Source organism: Jaculus jaculus, chromosome 1, assembly GCF_020740685.1.
Source record: "Jaculus jaculus isolate mJacJac1 chromosome 1, mJacJac1.mat.Y.cur, whole genome shotgun sequence".
Classification (NCBI taxonomy): Eukaryota; Metazoa; Chordata; class Mammalia; order Rodentia; family Dipodidae; genus Jaculus; species Jaculus jaculus.
Genome location: NC_059102.1, coordinates 154036756 through 154052368, shown reverse-complemented (window position 1 = coordinate 154052368; position 15613 = coordinate 154036756). Strand labels below are relative to the sequence as shown.

Sequence of the window (15613 nt, the reverse complement as noted above, 5' to 3'; positions counted from 1 at the left end):
AGTTCCAGCAGCAGGGGTGCTGATCTGCAGGGCCACACTTGCCAGGCTCGGTTGGCCCCGCAGGAAAAGCCAGTGCCCAGCTCCAGAAATCACAACAGCAGCCCGACGACCCAGGCAACAACTTGACTGAGACCAAAATCATCCAAGGTAACTGGGATTGCACCAGGGAAGGGTCTCACTTGGTCGCAAGCTGACTGGGATCCCTCAACAGACCAGAAATCTTAACCTCTTTGTTGATAGAGGATCTGGTCGTTATAATAACTACTCTTGCATACATACTTGGGGCTGTTTTTGATTGAATGTGTACAGTGTTTAGTTAAATTTTAGAATCTACCTGTATTTTATTCCACTCAGCCTGCTTGAATACTCCCATAGCAGGGAAACTCAACCCCTAGGAACACCTTTGTAGATATTCTGAGAGTCTTAAGAGCCACACCTAACACCTTAAGCTCCTACCCTGAAAATATATAACATCAAATCAATTGATACAGCTAAGAATACCCAGCTAGCTAGAAAATCCAAGCATTAACTTAATCCAAGATGCAAAAATATAGACATTATAACACAAGAAACACTAAAAAGCAAGACGATATAAATCCACCTAAAAGTATTAATGCATCAGAAATGTCCTCCAGTGAGAACGAGTTAGAGGAAATGCCTGAGAAAGAGTTCAAAAGAATGATTATAAATATGTTCAAAGAGGTCAAAGAACAAATCAAAAGAATCAAAGAATAAATCAAAGAAGAACTCAAAGGAACCAAAGAAGACGCAGGACACCAATTTAATGAAATAAAGAAGGCAATACAAGATATAAATAAGGAAATAGAAATAATAAAGAAAAACCAGTCAGAATTACTAGCAATGAAGAACACAGTTAATGAAATAAAAAAACTCTAGAAAATCTCACCAGTAGGATGGATGAGGGAGAGGACAGAATATCTAAGCTAGAAGACCAGGTGGCAGATCTAATACAGTCCAACAAAGAGAAAGACAAACTTATAGAAAAGTATGAGTGGGAATTTCAAGATATTCGGGACACTATGAAAAGATCCAATATAAGAATTCAGGGCATAGTAGAAGGAGAAGAATTCCACTCCAAAGGCATAGTAGGCGTCTTCAACAAAATCATAGAAGAAAATTTCCCCCAAATTGGGAAAGAGGTGCCAATGCAGATACAGGAAGCCTTTAGAACCCCAGCCAGACAAAACCCGGAAAGAACCTCTCCTCGCCATATTATAATCAAACTTCCAAACACACACACCAAAGAAAAAATATTGAAAGCAGTTAGAGAGAAAAATCAAGTTACCTACAAAAGCAAGCCCATCAGGATTACAGCAGATTATTCAACACAAACTTTTAAATCCAGAAGGGCTTGGAGTGATATATTCCAAGTTCTGAAAGATAACAACTGTCAACCAAGGTTACTTTATCCTGCAAAGTTATCCATTCAAATAGACGGAGAAAAATAGAGAAAAGAGGGCTGGAGGGATGGCTTTGCGGTTAAGGTGTTTGCCTGCAAAGCCAAAGGACCCAGGTTTGATTCCCCAGGACCCACGTAAGCCAGATGCACAAGGGGGCACATGCGTCCGGAGTTCGTTAGCAGTGGCTGGAGACCCTGGTGCATTCATTCTCTCTCTCCCTCTCTCAAATAAATAAATATAAATAAAGTTTAAAAATGAGAGAGAAAAGAGAAAGAAGGGGAGAAGAATGGTGGGAAGTAAGGAAGGAGAGAGAGAAAAGTAGGAGCGGAGTACGGGAAGGGGAGGAGGGGGGAGGATGGGGAAGAGAAGGAACAGAGTATGGTGAAGGACAGCTGGGTGAGGAAGGGAATAAGTGAGGGAAAGAGGAGGGTAGGGTGGACAGGGCCCCTCCTCATGTGTGCCTGTGCTGCTGGCTGTAATGGGAGAACTGGCTCAGTGGGTAGCCCACCTTGTAGGAGGGAGCCAGCTTGATGAAGATGGTGGTCTTCTTGTCCCAGATGATGATAATGCCCGTGCTGGCCTCCACCACCAGGTACAGGCCCACTTCCCGCGTCAGGTAGGTCACATTGTGGCCCTCCTCCAGCTCCTTCACCACCCGGTGCTTATCTTCCAACTTCAGCTCTGTCCCCTGTCCAGAGGAGAGGACACTCATTGGCCATGTTCGAAGGTCCACAAAGGCTCACCCCTGTGTCCCAGAGATGGGAAGCACTCACCCCTATGAAGACCTTGATAGCCTTGGAGCAGGTGACACCCGTGGTACCACAGGGAACGTTCTCTGTGATGATACTGAAAGATCCCGTCGAGTTCTGGCCACAGTAGTCCTGTGGCCAACAGGACAGGGTCAGCCAGGACAGCCCGGGTGCAGGTGCCCATCCCAGCTGGCAGGATCATAGCCAGCTCTCGGGATAAGACTCTACCCTGTCACTTCCATCCGGGTGGCCAGGCCCTGACTCAGAGTGCACCCAGCCAGCCTTTCTGCTGTTGACCGGGGATAACAACACCACACAAGGAGCGCAGAGGGTGGGAGCTGGAGACACAAGTACGCACGCACGCACGCACACACGCACGCATGGCTCACAATGGGGTGCCCAAGTCTTCCTGGCAGTGGCAGTGTGGGGGTCGAAGGTGAAGAAAGGCTAGACCCTGCCCTATCCAGGCCCTCCACAGCTCAGGGCAAAACCCCACCGTGGAGGGTCCACAGCCCCACCTGAACAGCCACGTAGGAGCAGTGCCCATCAAAGTCATAGTGCTTCCCATCAAAGGTGACGTAGTGGCCACTTCCATAGATGGAGCAGGTGCCGTGGCATGCGTAGTGGGTGCACTCCCAGCGTCCTCTCTGACAGGTACTGAGGAGGGGGCAGAAGAGCCTAAAGGGAAGGCCTGGAGCGGAGACCTCACCCCCCTCTCAAAGAACAGCCTGGGTAGGGCCCTCAACGTGGGTGCCAGGAGAACAGTTCCCCCGGAAACCCATATCGGAGACCCACATACATCCACTGTACCCTGCGTGCATATTCACACTGTCCTGAGGGCCCCAACCACATACACACATACACACCCTGCCCCATGTGCCTTCCCCATACACAGGCCACACTGCTTAAGTGCCCTCTCTATACATATTCACACTGTCCTGAGGGCCCTCCCACATCCACACACTGCCCCAAGTGCCCTCCCGTACACACATACACACTGTCCTAAGAGCCCTTACACACACACACACACACACACACACACACACACACACACTATCCTGGGTATCCCCACATGCGCACCATACTGCCCTGTGTGCCCTCCTCACACACATGCCACACCACTTGCCAGGGGCAGACACAAGACAGCGGAGTGGGGGACCAGCAAGGCCAGCAGAACCCATGGGTGAGCTCCCCACCCTCAACCCAGCCCTCCCTGGACTACCTCTCCCCCCCCCCGCACCCCTATGTGCATAAGCCAAGCCTGGCTCTCTCACCAGGTGTTGTTACAATCCAGCTTGATCTTGCTCCCCGGGAGGTGCACATCTTTGTTGTGGATACACGGGCACTCCTCCGCCTCCACGCAGCCACCGCGGCCATCATCCAACAGCCCATTAGGACACACGCAGCCGCTGACACACTCTGTATGGTACTAAGATAGGCAGAAAGAGGGGCTCCAGTGAGACTCGAGCCCTCCCTGGGAGTCAGAAGATGGCCACATGAGAAGCTCCGACAGCGTCCATGTCCTGAGAGCCTTCTCCCTGACCTGAGGCCCTTTGGACACAGCACTGGGCAAGGAAACAGGTTTACCTGTCAAGACCCCTAAGCTGGCCTCTAGGCCCAGGCGCAGGAGCATAGAGTACCACTTCCCTCCCAGAGACACAGAGACAGTTAGTAGGCCCAGGTGTCTCCAGACTCAGCCCCTAGCCCCCATAGGTGGACTCAGGCAGCTCAAATGCCTCCCCCCAGCCCACCCACAACAGTCCTCCCTGGCACATACATAGCCAGCCACCAGTGTCTGGCAGCTATTGGGGCGGGGTTTCCGGATGGCCAGGGCAGTCAAGTTGTTGCAGTCCACAAACATCTTTGGGGGCTTACAGCCTGTGCGGTGCAAGAAAGTATCATAGTTCAAAGTGAGTGCAGATGACCAGCTGGGCAAGGAGGGGCGTGAGGCTGAGGCTCAGGCTGATGACCGTGCATGAGCAGGGCCCACTTACTCTGGCTGATAAGCTGGACCGGTATGCAGTTCAGCCTTCCGTTCCGGCAAATGCTAGAGAGAGGTGGGGAGAGGTGCGTGAGACCCAAACACAGTCTTCATACAGGATAGGTGCCAGCCTGGCTACTTTCAGACCTCCCCCCCCCCCCGCCAACCCTTGGCACCTCTATACCCTTCCAGGGCCTCAATACCCACAAGTAGAACCTCCCATGTCCCCGCTTAGGGCACCCCTCCAACCCTATGCCTCGCCCCTTGCTGGGTCTAAGACACTCACCAACGTTCCCCCTGTCTCAAGATCACGTCCCCTGCCTCCAGGTAGAGGCCACCGTGGTAGCAAGAGCATTTGGCCAAGGGCACACAGCGGCCCTTCTCATCCATGAAGGTATGGTCAGGGCAGCCGCAGCCATCCACGGGTGCGAAGCCCTTGAGGCAGTGGGCATCGCCCTCTGAGAGTGAGCGGCAGGTCTGCTGGCAGGTGGTCAGGTTGTACAGGAAGATCTGAGAGTTGGGACAGGAGTTCACATCTTTGTCTGCGGAAGAAATCACACATGAATGAGGAGCAAAGGGACCAGACCCCATGGAGCTTGCGCCCTGAACCTCCATCTCGGGAGTTAACCAGGGGAGAGAGGCACTCACTGCAGACGCGCTCCCGCCAGCCCCACAGCATGACGCCCTTGGCTGCGCAGGCGCGGGCGTAGGAAGACAGAGCCGCACACATGCAGTCCTCGCTGTCGTCACAGTTACACGTGTCGTATTTGCATCTCTGGAGAGACACCGGGGCCACGGACGGTGAGGTGAGGAGGCCAGGGAAAGACAGAGAGAAAGACACACACGGGGGGGCAGGAGACATTGCCTAGTGGTTAAGGTGCTTGCCTGCAAAGCCAAAGGACCCAGGTTCGATTTCCCCAGGACCCACGTACACCAGATGCACAAGGGGCACATGCGTCTGGAATTCATTTGCAGTGGCCTAGAGGCCCTGGCGTGCCCATTCTCTCTCTCTCTCTCTCTCAATAAATAAATAAATAAATAAATAAATAAATAAATAATTTTTAAAATCTTTAAAAATACTTTTTAGAAAAGGGCTGGAAAATAGCTTAACGGTTAGGCACATGCCTGCAAAGCCAAAGGACCCAGGTTCTATCCCTCAGTACCCACTTAAAGCCAGATGTACAAGCTGGCACATGTATCTGGAATTTGTTTGCAGTGGCTGGAGGCCCTGGAGGCACATTCTCTCTCTAGGCACCCAGTGTCTGTCTGTCTGTCTGTCTGTCTGTCTGTCTGTCTCTCTCTCTCTCTCTCTCGTAAATAAATAATATGTACATATTTTTTAGTTTTTCAAGGTAGGGTCTCACTCTGGTCCAGGCTGACCTGGAATTCACTACGTAGTCACAGGGTGGCCTCGAATTCACGATGATCCTCCTACCTCTGCCTCCCTAGTGCTGGGATTAAAGGCAGGCACCACCAGGCCCAGCAAATAAAATATTTTTGAAAAAAAAATTAAAAAAGCAAAGTAGGATCTGGAAAGGATTATACTAAGTGAGGTAACCCAGGCCCAGAAAGCCAAGCGCCACATGTTCTCTCTCATATGTGGATCCTAGCTACAGATGACTGGGGCTTCTGCATGAGAAGGAAAATACTTAGCAGCAGAGGCCAGTAAGTTAAAAAGGAGACATAAAGGGAAAAGAAAGGAAGGGAGGAGGGTACTTAATAGGTTGATATTGTTTATATGTAAGTACAATGATTGTGATGGGGAGGTAATATGATGGAGAATGGAATTTCAAAGGGGAAAGTGGGGGGCAGGGAATTACCAAAAAAAATAAAAATAAATAACAATTAAAAATTGAAAAAAAAAAAAGCAAAGTAAAACATACATCTACACACCACCCAGCCACTTGTAGGCTCAGCCAGGTGCCCTGAGCATGGCTTGCTGGCTCTCGGCATACTGCGTGTAGCACTGAGTGTAACTGTGGGGGTTGGGTGAGACTCACCTTGTAGTACTCAGTGGGGTCCACAGCCAGATGGCACCTGCCAAAAGGTGATGCCGACTTCTTCAGTAGGGAACACCAGTGCTCAGCGTAGTTGGCTGTAGAACGGATTGTAACATCGGGAACCAGCCCTCTCTACACTTCCAGAGTCTAGCTATCTGCTTGTCCATGACGGAAGGGACTTGGTCCTCTCTGTGACCCAAGCCCAGATCCCGTCTTTCCTCTGGTCTAATGTCCCAGCAGTTCTGAGTAAGATGGGACCACCTTGCACAGCACCCACCTCCTCCCTCTTTAGACTCCAAGGGTCCAAAAATAGCTGGATGTGGTCAAGTGACGGGTGGAAGGGCGCACTGTCAGTGTATAAGCCCAGCCCTTGGATAAGGTCACCACCCAGAAATGAGACAGCCCAGCCCCTTGCTGCCACATGGAGAGCTGCCACATGGACCACCTTAAACTGTCCATGCAGTAGGAAGGAGCAGGTAGACAGACTGGCTTTGGGCACCACGGGCCATGTAACCTCCACCCACCCCTCACTCGCACACCACATTCCATCAGGAGCCCCATCTATCTGGAGGCCAAGTCGACCAGGGTCCTGTGTCCCAGGCAGGCCATTAGATAGCGTCCAGCTCACCCCCCCCCCCCCGCCCCCAGCCTCACCACTCTCGATGTTGAGAGAGCAAGGGTCATCCAGCCAATCCAGTTTGTCATGACAGCTCGACTGGGCCTTCCAGGTGTTGGCAAAGCCGGAACCGGTGGCCTCCACCAGCCCACCAGACGTCGTGAAGTCGTCGCTTTCCAGGCCGTTGAAGTTCCCACAGAGACCTGAGGGTGGAGGGGCAGGATGGTGTTGGGAGGGGTGTTGGATGGGCAGGAGTCAGGCCCTTCATGGGGTGAAGATGGGCAGGGCCACTCACCCTGCACCTGTCCCTGAGCGGCCTGGTTCAGCGTCATGAACAGCTGCATGACGGGGACCAGCTGGACCTGCATCTGGAGGCCAAATACTGTCTTCACGACAATGTGGTAGGAGGAGGGTTGGAAGATGGAAAAACTTGCTGCAAGACAGGACAGGGGGAACATGGTGAGAGACAGTGGGGCTCCTGGGTCCCACCTGGCCCAGGACACCTCCAGCAGAAGTAATCAGTCCCATGGTGGAGAGTCATGCCCACCGCCACCACAGCCACCACCAGCAGATGAGGGCTCTGCCTGAGGACGCGTGGCTTCTCTCCAGCCCAGTGCCCTGCCTGTCTGAACCCCAGCAGCTCCTGCTGATTGACAGCAGCCCAGGGCCCCTCCCTGAGCTCAACTCACCAGCCACGTGGGGCAGGGTCACCTCCAGCTCATTGAGCAGTACTCTGCCATCTGACCTGAAGACCACCACCTACAAGGAAGGACGGTGGGACACGGGGCTGAGAGGGGCCTGCAGGGCTGTGGGGTGCTGGGAGGGCAGGGGCGGGCAGCACCTACGTTCTTCCTGTGGTCAGTCAGCAGCACCACGGTCTTCAGGCAGGTCTGCTTGTCTGTGGAGCCGCAGGGGGCCAGTTCACCCAGGAGGGCGTAGGAGTCGTTGTGGTCACCCTGTGTGAGAAAGAGGCAGGAGGTGGTACAATGAGGGTCCCCAGCCCCCCGCATCCCAGGCACCGACTTCTCACTACAGGCAGCAGCAGCATCCGTCACCCTCACTGTCCCCAGGGACTGTCCCTCTTCTCCTCAGTCAGTCTGTCTATCCACCCCGAGGACCACGCCCTCCCCCACCGAGATCTACCCGCCTGCCAGAGCCTGACATGCCTACCTTGGTCAGGACATAGTAGCAGTCCCCGTGGAAAGTGAATTTTTTCCCATCAAAGGTGGTGATGTGTGAGCCTCCTTCCAGAGCACAGGAGCCAGGACATGGCAGGTCTTGACACACCCAGCGGCCAGCATTGCAGACACTGCCAGGAAGCGGGGCACAGGGTCAACAACACTCCACAGCACCCCAGCCTGCCTGGCCCCTGGGCTGTATACGCCTGAGACTCACCACTTCTCACAGTCGTTGGTAATCTCCTGGCCGGGCACATACAGGCGTCCGTGCAGTTTACAGTGGCACTGGCTTACGGGGATACAGCCGCTGCCCGTGAAGTCATCATACACAGTACCTAGGACAGCCGGGAATGTGAGCTTACCCCTGGGCAGCCTTGGGAAGTGCCTGTCTCCCCAAGGTGGGGTTGTCAGCTATGCTTCTCACCCACAGGCATCTGGACCCATGCTGTTTGCCCCCCCCAACCGCATTGCTCATGGGGTTCTTGGGAGAGGCCTCCCTGCGGGGTCCCCACTGACTCTCTGGGTCCAGAGCACACACCTTCTGGGCAGAAACAGCCGTCCATGTAGTGCTCCTCGCACAAGCTGCTGTCCTTCAGGTGAGAGCAGGTGTCCACGCACGGCGAGCTGCTCTCCAGGTAAACCATGTTCTCTGGGCACTTCTTGGCTAGAAACAAAGGCAGCTGGATGTCAGCCTGCACATCAGGCCAGGGCAGAGAGCAACAGAAGCTGAGATGCCCCTGGAGTGACTGTGGGGCATGAGAGGCTGACAGTGAGTGTCCGGGTGCTTGGCACACACATGGCGACCACCCAACCCTCCCCAGGCCCGGAGACACTGGCGCTAAGCTCGGTGGAAGTGGCTGTCACCGTGCCCGGTGGGGTCCCGGTCACTTACGACAGAGTGAGGCGGTCCTCCAGTTTTGCGGTCTGCCGCCCGCGTGGGAGCACTGGCGGGAGAACTCGGCAAGGGTGCTGCACTCGCAGGTGCCACCCTGAGGACACTGGCAGCGGTCCTGCATGCAGGCACGCACGTACAGCTCCACGGGCACCCGCGACTGGCAGTCCTCGAAGGCCTCGGCCGTCAGCAGCCTCTCACACTCAGCCCGCTGGAGAGAAGGACGCGGATGTGGGCAGATGCTCGTGCTGTCCCTCCCGCCCCCTAAGCGCACCGCACCGGGGGATCCCCAACAAAAGCCAGCAGGTGTGGGTTCCCGGAGCGAGCTCTAGGGGGCGCTCTACCCAGGAACACTGGGGGATCCCGATGGGCAGCTCACGTGTTCAGAGCAGGACTCGGGCTCTGGCGCCTCCTCCGGGTCCTCACACACCACCTCGGGCTTGTTGATCTTCTGCATGTTTCCAAATTCGATGGCACTGAAGTGCATGCCTGGAGACACAGCTGGCCAGATCAGTGGGAGCCTGCAGCCCCACTCCTTCCTTCCCCCCACCGCGCCCCAGCCTTGTGCTCACCGTCAGAGGAGAACTCGGAATAAATCTGCAGACCGTTGAAGTCCCCACAGAGGCCACAGGTGTGGTTCTGGAACCGACTGTCCAGTTCTATCTGTCCAGGGAAAGGAGGAGGTGAATGGGCCACAAGGTCAAGGGCACCTTCTAGAGCCCTTGAGCCAGGCAAAGCTCCTCAAACAGGGAAGGTGGGGAAGAGGACTTGGGAGGGTCCTGCAGGGCATGGAGACACAGCTTGCTTCTGAGGGACGATCAGGGACAGCCCAGAGTCTCTCCTCCAGGCTGAGGCTCTACTGCTGATCTGTCTCCAGCAGCCTTCCCTACCACACAGGGGTTTGGGGGAGCAGGTTCCTTATGAAGAGTGGGACTCCTGTCCTCCTGTGGGATCTACAGGCCTCTGGCTGGATGGAGGAGTCCCACCACCCCAGTGCCCAGGACCCAGGATGCTGGTGCCCACCATGAGTGCATCTTCTCTGTTCCACATGAGGGCGAGGCCAGCACGGGAGTAGACCTTGGTGTAGGCGGAATCCTTCTCAATGAGAAGCCCAGAACTGTAGTGCGGAGTGCTGACCCTGTGGGGGCCACCAGGGGTCACTCACCAGCCTCCACCCCTAGGACCCAGCCAGCTTATCCTCCTAGGGGATTCTGCTGTCCTTAGGGCACCAGAGGTCATGTGCATCCTGTAGGTACCAATGGCCTTCGCCAGGCCTCACCTGGCCAGTCCCATCCCGGGGCCACAAATAGACTTAGCCAAGCTCAAGGAGGAGGCCAGAGAACCTGGCCAAGGCAGTGGCCAGAGGGCTTCTGTCCTGGGCTGCCTGGACCTCCTTGGGGTATGGCGAGGACCTCTTGCTCACTTTCTTTTTCATATCCCTCTGAGTTCAGGTCGGGCCATGGGTCTGGAGGAGAAGGAGGGCCAGGTCCCCAACCTCCTCCAGGCCCTCCACTGAGAGGGATCTTCCCACAGAGTCTGCCCTGGAGGGGCACCCTCAACCCCAGCCCACCCCATCCTGATGCTGTCGGGAAAGCCATCCTATCCTACAGCTGCCTCAGCCTTTACCCCCCAGCACCCGGGCCACGTGTGGTCCAAGGTCTGGGCAGATCAAACACAGCAGCCCTCCAACCCCCAGTGAGAAACTCAACTCCTTGGACCAGGAAAAGAACAAATCCTATGTGGGGAACCCGCTGGACAGGAATGCAGTTAAGAGGGCCTAATTGTTGCAAAGACAATGCAGGAACAATAGGGGACAGGCAGCCTATCCCTGTTGGATTTCTGCAACTCTAGCCCGGCAGCCACCACCCGCCCCCACACATACACACACACCTCTCCAAGCCACCTTCTGGGGATACAAAAGTCCATGTAAAGGACTTAGAAGTATTTGTCGAATGAATCCATGACCCAAACTGAAACTCGAGGGTCTCCTTTTAGCCAGGTGCCAAGACAGAAGGGGTCTCATGGGGACCCCCTGACTTATAAAAGCTGTCCAGGAACATGCTTGCTCTGAGGAGCTAGCTGCACACCCCTCAACGCTGGACACAGGAGGGGACACTGCTAACCCCACTTACATGTCTCCATTCACCACAGTCAGCTGATGGGTCAGGTAGATGGTGTCATCCTTAATGGTCAACAGGACGGACTCCACCCGGGGGTGGCCCCCATCCTGGCCAGCACTCCGCCTCAGATGCACGGCAAATTCCTTGTAGGAGTCTCGACAGTCGGAAGCAAAGTTATAGTCACAGAGGCCAGGGAAGCGGTAGACGTCGCCGTCGAAGGTTTTGTAGTGGAAGTCGCCCCAGGTGCTGCAGACATGGTTTCGTGATCTGGCTTCTAGAAGAGCGGTGGGAACACAGGGTGAGTCACCCAGGCCCAGGAAGAGCTTCTCTCTAAGCTGGCCTCAGAGGTCCTCCAGAGATGCCCATCTAAAACCCCAGCCAGGGTTAAAAAGACCCGGGGTCTTTATCCAAGAAGATCCCTCCTGCTGGAGGGGTCTCTGCTAGATCTTAGTCACCCCACAGCAGAAGATCTCAGCCCCCTGAAAACAAGTCTAAGCTGCTGGTTGGTGTGGAATGCAGAGCAGAAGGTCTTGGGGTACCTTGCGCACCTGGCTAAGATCCTCTACTGGTCACTGCCCCACTCCCTCAATAGGCACCTCAGCCAGTGACTCCCCACCCACCCCTCATTCAGCAAGAGACTGTGCTGGGGCCTCTCAGGGCACAAGGTTCCCCACTGGGACACACCCTGTCCGTGGTTTTGTATCTGCCCTGACGGGAGCGAGCCTTCCCCAGGTGGGCACTAAACCCACTCTCCAAAGGGAACATCTTGGACTTTACCCGCCAAGCTTCCCCATACCTGGGACTGTCCCCAGTCTGGCTCCTTCCCCCACACCTCAACTGTCCCTCTGAAGTTACAACTGCTTTGCTGCCTGACATGCACCCCCTCGCCCTCCCTCTGGCCCAGCTCTCAACTTCAAAGGGATGGTGGGACACCTCAGACCCCCATCCAACCTGGTTGTCCTGGTTCCCTTGGAAGGTTAGGCAGAGAGGACCCCTCTCCTATGCCAGGTGCCATCCCTTTCTGCTGTAGGCTGCCCTGCCTTTCCAGCTCCAGGATGCTTTGCCCAATCCCCTGGCCACCTACCCAGCCTCTTACCTCTCTGGAGTTCCGAGCCCCTGGCCAAGGCCAAGGCCAGGCAGACGGCCACCAGGCGGGCTAGTGGCAGCCCCATGGCAGCTCAGAAGGGCGGCACGGGAGAGCGACCGGGGGCAGGGGTCCAGGACTTATATGCCCAATGGGCATCTGAGGGCGGGAGGATGGGGAGGGACAAACGGTGGGTGGGGCATTTGCCAGGTTATCAGGAAAACAGCTGTGGGGGCTCTATGGGTCCCAGTGGGGAAATATTGATTCAAGTTATCTTAGTTTATCTTTATATGACTCCCTGGGTAAACTTGACCTTCCTCAGGATGCCACAGCCCTAATTAGCCCAATACCAGCACACACCCCAAAGGAACCTCTGTTTCTCCCAGCTACTAGCCAGACCACAGTCAGGGTGGGAAGGACAAGAGGTCTCTGAATGGAAGCATATCCCATGGGCCTTGCCATACCTCTCAGCCCTCCCTTCCCCCAAGGCCCCCATTCCGTTCTACTGTCTCACCCCACAGGCAGTATGGGCTATGACAGTTACAGACTTCTAAAGCCCGAAAGGCCCACGTTATCCTGGCAGAGGCAAGCCTGGCAGAAGTCAGAAGTCTGGAGAGAGTGGAGGGCAACCGACTCCAGATCATGAGCAGCCTCCTGCGGGCAAGGGGCAGTGAAATCCAGGGAGCCACCTGTCTTAGTGGAGCCCACTGAGCTCTGCAGAGACCAGCTAAGTCCACACTCTAATCCTCTCATTTTCTCAGGCTCTATTGGTCTCTGGAATTACATGTAATTAGAACATGCAGAGCACCCAGCCCAACCAAGGAGTCTTGCTGGAATCAGGCCCCCATGGTGCAGGAGGAAGTGGCTTGAGGCTTAAAGTGGAGTCTCTGTGGGAATGGGGCCAGGCAAGGAGGACAGCCCCCTCTCCAGCTGGTCCTGCCCTTTCAGTCTCCCCTGTGATTGCCACATGGGGGACAGGGGCAGCCTATCTAGTCTCCCGGCCACTCCTTGCATTCAAGGCAAGGGGTCCTGCCCCAGAAACAGCAATAACCTTTGGTAAATTCATCTCCCTGAGTAGAGACCAAAGCCACCATTGTCTTTAGTCTGTATCAAGTCCAAAAACTGAGCCCCTAGGGACATTGGTTCCTGAAGCCCACCCAGAGATAGATGGGCACAGGTGAGCACCCATGGGAGTAAACTAAGCCCTGGGGTCCCTTTCCACATTTTCCTCCTTCAGAAAACATGTCTGGGGCAAGAGAAATGGTTCAGAGGTTAAGGTGCTTGCCTGCAAAGCCTAACAACTCAGGTTCAATTCCCTAGTTCTCACATATAGCCAGATGCATCTAGAGTTCGTTTGCAGCAACTAGAGGCCCTGGCGCCCATTCATTCTTTCTCTCTTGAGTTTTCTCTCTCTCTCTCTCTCTCTCCCCCCACTTGCAAATAAATAAACAAAAATAAAAAACAAGCCGGGCATAGTGGCGCACACCTTTAATCCCAGCACTCAGGAGGCAGAGGTAGGAGGATCTCCGTGAGTTCAAGGCCACCCTGAGATTACATAGTATAATTCCAGGTCAGCCTCAGCTAGAGTGAAACCCTACCTCGAAAAACCAAAAAATAAATAAATAAATAAATAATAAAATAAAAAAACAGCTATCCCAGCACTCAGGAGGCAGAGGTAGGAGGATTTCTGTGAGTTTGAGGCCAGCCTAAGACAACATAGTGAATTCCTGGTCAGCCTGGGCTAGAGTGAGACCCTACCTTGAAACCCCCCCCATCAAAAGATAAAAAATAAGATATAAAAGAGAACAGGTGGACATCGAGTTCTCTTTCTGACTTTGCTCAGAGTGCACACAGTGAGTTTGCCCACCAGCACCTCAGATTCAAGTTTGAGCCTCATGGTCCGGTGGCCAATGGGGAGGATCGCAGTGGTCAGAGGCTCTGAAGCGGAAGTATCAAGTCTCCTTCCCTGCCACCATGCTGCCCTGAGCGACAGTGACCATACTGCCAGGATCAGACTGCACTCTGGTGAGGCCCAGTCAGGCCTTCGTGCCATGACACATGACACCTCCATTGCCATGACAGCTGGGGCCCCACGCAGTAAAGATGTCAGGGACGGGATGACCAGCAGCCAGGGGCTTGGTACAAAGTCATTCATCTCATCCCGCTGTGCCCATCAGCTCCAGCCTGGGTCTGTCCTCCCTGCCAGTACTTGGACACGTGGGAGAAACTGAGTGTGGCCTGAGGCAGAGAAATGGGGATTAGGGAACTGGAGCCATCTGGGCCAAGGACACCATTGTTCCACTTCCCCAAGTGGACCCCACAGCCTGGCACCATGCCCTGGAGAAACCTAGGCATACGCCTGGCTCGGAGGAGCAGTGGTTTTCCATGCCAGGCTCCCTCTTCCCTGGTGGTAAGGAGAGATTGGCCAGACTCGGACTATGCCCAGCATAGTCCTCCGTCCCAAACTCTGAGAAAGTGAGTCCTCCCTAAGCAGAAGCGGTGGGTTTTTTGCTGGATGGAGGAGGTGAATCCTCCATGGATGGAGGAAGTAGATCCTCCCTGAGTGGATGAGATGGGCCTTCAATGGCTGGAAAAGTTAGATCCTCTCTGGATTGGAAGAATTGAGTCCTCCCAGGATGGAGAAAGTGGGTTCTCTTTAAATGGATGAAGTGGATCCTCCCTGGGTTAAAAAAAAAAAAAAAAAGTAGGCTGGAGAGATGGCTTAGCAGTTAAGCGCTTGCCTGTGAAGCCTAAGGATTCCGGTTCGAGGCTCAGTTCCCCAGGTCCCACGTTAGCCAGATGCACAAGGGGGCGCACGCATCTGGAGTTCGTTTGCAGTGGCTGGAAGCCCTGGCGCGCCCATTCTCTCTCTCTCCCTCTATGTGTCTTTCTCCCTGTGTCTGTCGCTCTCAAATAAATAAATAAAATATGAACAAAAAATATTTTAAAAAAAAAATAAGTAAGTCCTCCCTGGATGGATGAAGTGCGTTCTCCCTGAATGGAGAAGGTAAATCCTCCCTAGAGGAAGATGAGTCATCCCTGGATAGAGAAGATGGGTCATCCCTAGATGAAGAACGGAGATCCACCCTGGGTAGATAAATAAGATGAATCCGCCCTGGGTGGGGGAGGTGGGTCCTCCCTGGGTGAAGAGGTTCAAACCAATGTGCCCGCTGAGTGAGGCAGTGGTGAGCCCAGGCTGAGGAGCTTGACCCTAACAGCCCTCTAGGCCCATCTCAGGGTCTGGGGTGTCTTATGTGAGCTGCGACATCAGGCAGCCCAGCATGGGGCCGGAGACAGTGGTAAAGCCACAACCCTCGTGAGTGAGGGAGCTAGTGTTGGGGCAGATGACAGGGAGGCTCCATCAAGTCAGGTCATTGCCTGCTTTTCAGACACTAACTGCTAGTCATTGCGGTTCCCCTAGCAGAGAATGGGGACCGCAGCCAGGGAGAATCTCTGTAAGGGGCCAAAGGGAGGAACCCACACTCTGCCACAGGATAAACATAAACTGGAAAACACTGGATGTGTATGCAGAAGCTGAGATGCCTTTAGACTCAAATTTCTCACTCCTCTCT

At 54.4% G+C, this 15613-nt stretch overlaps 1 protein-coding gene across 1 annotated transcript; it reads right to left on the bottom strand.

The window, feature by feature from the left end:
- Positions 1-1872: 1872 nt before the first annotated feature.
- On the bottom strand, positions 1873-12129 carry Muc2 (mucin 2, oligomeric mucus/gel-forming). The gene is made up of 23 exons (XM_045135272.1): positions 12054-12129; positions 10970-11231; positions 9861-9975; positions 9410-9500; positions 9217-9326; positions 8838-9048; positions 8484-8609; positions 8163-8280; positions 7938-8076; positions 7613-7723; positions 7457-7526; positions 7063-7200; positions 6806-6970; positions 6152-6246; positions 4800-4926; positions 4438-4693; positions 4165-4217; positions 3926-4048; positions 3714-3817; positions 3445-3599; positions 2689-2827; positions 2195-2302; positions 1873-2109 (listed from the first exon to the last, which is right to left on the bottom strand). The coding sequence occupies exons 1-23, from the start codon at positions 12127-12129 to the stop codon at positions 1873-1875; spliced, it is 3129 nt and encodes a 1042-aa protein (XP_044991207.1).
- Positions 12130-15613: the final 3484 nt, after the last annotated feature.

What these genes read in the sequence shown, in the direction of transcription:
- Muc2 (XM_045135272.1), bottom strand. Translation starts at nt 12,129, where the DNA reads ATGGGGCTGCCACTAGCCCGCCTGGTGGCCGTCTGCCTGGCCTTGGCC. An exon ending in ACAGAGAAGATGCACTCATG is followed by an intron (nt 9,501 to 9,860) that starts GTGGGCACCAGC and finishes TTCCCTGGACAG; the next exon opens with ATAGAACTGGACAGTCGGTT. An exon ending in GAGGACCGCCTCACTCTGTC is followed by an intron (nt 8,610 to 8,837) that starts GTAAGTGACCGG and finishes CTTTGTTTCTAG; the next exon opens with CCAAGAAGTGCCCAGAGAAC.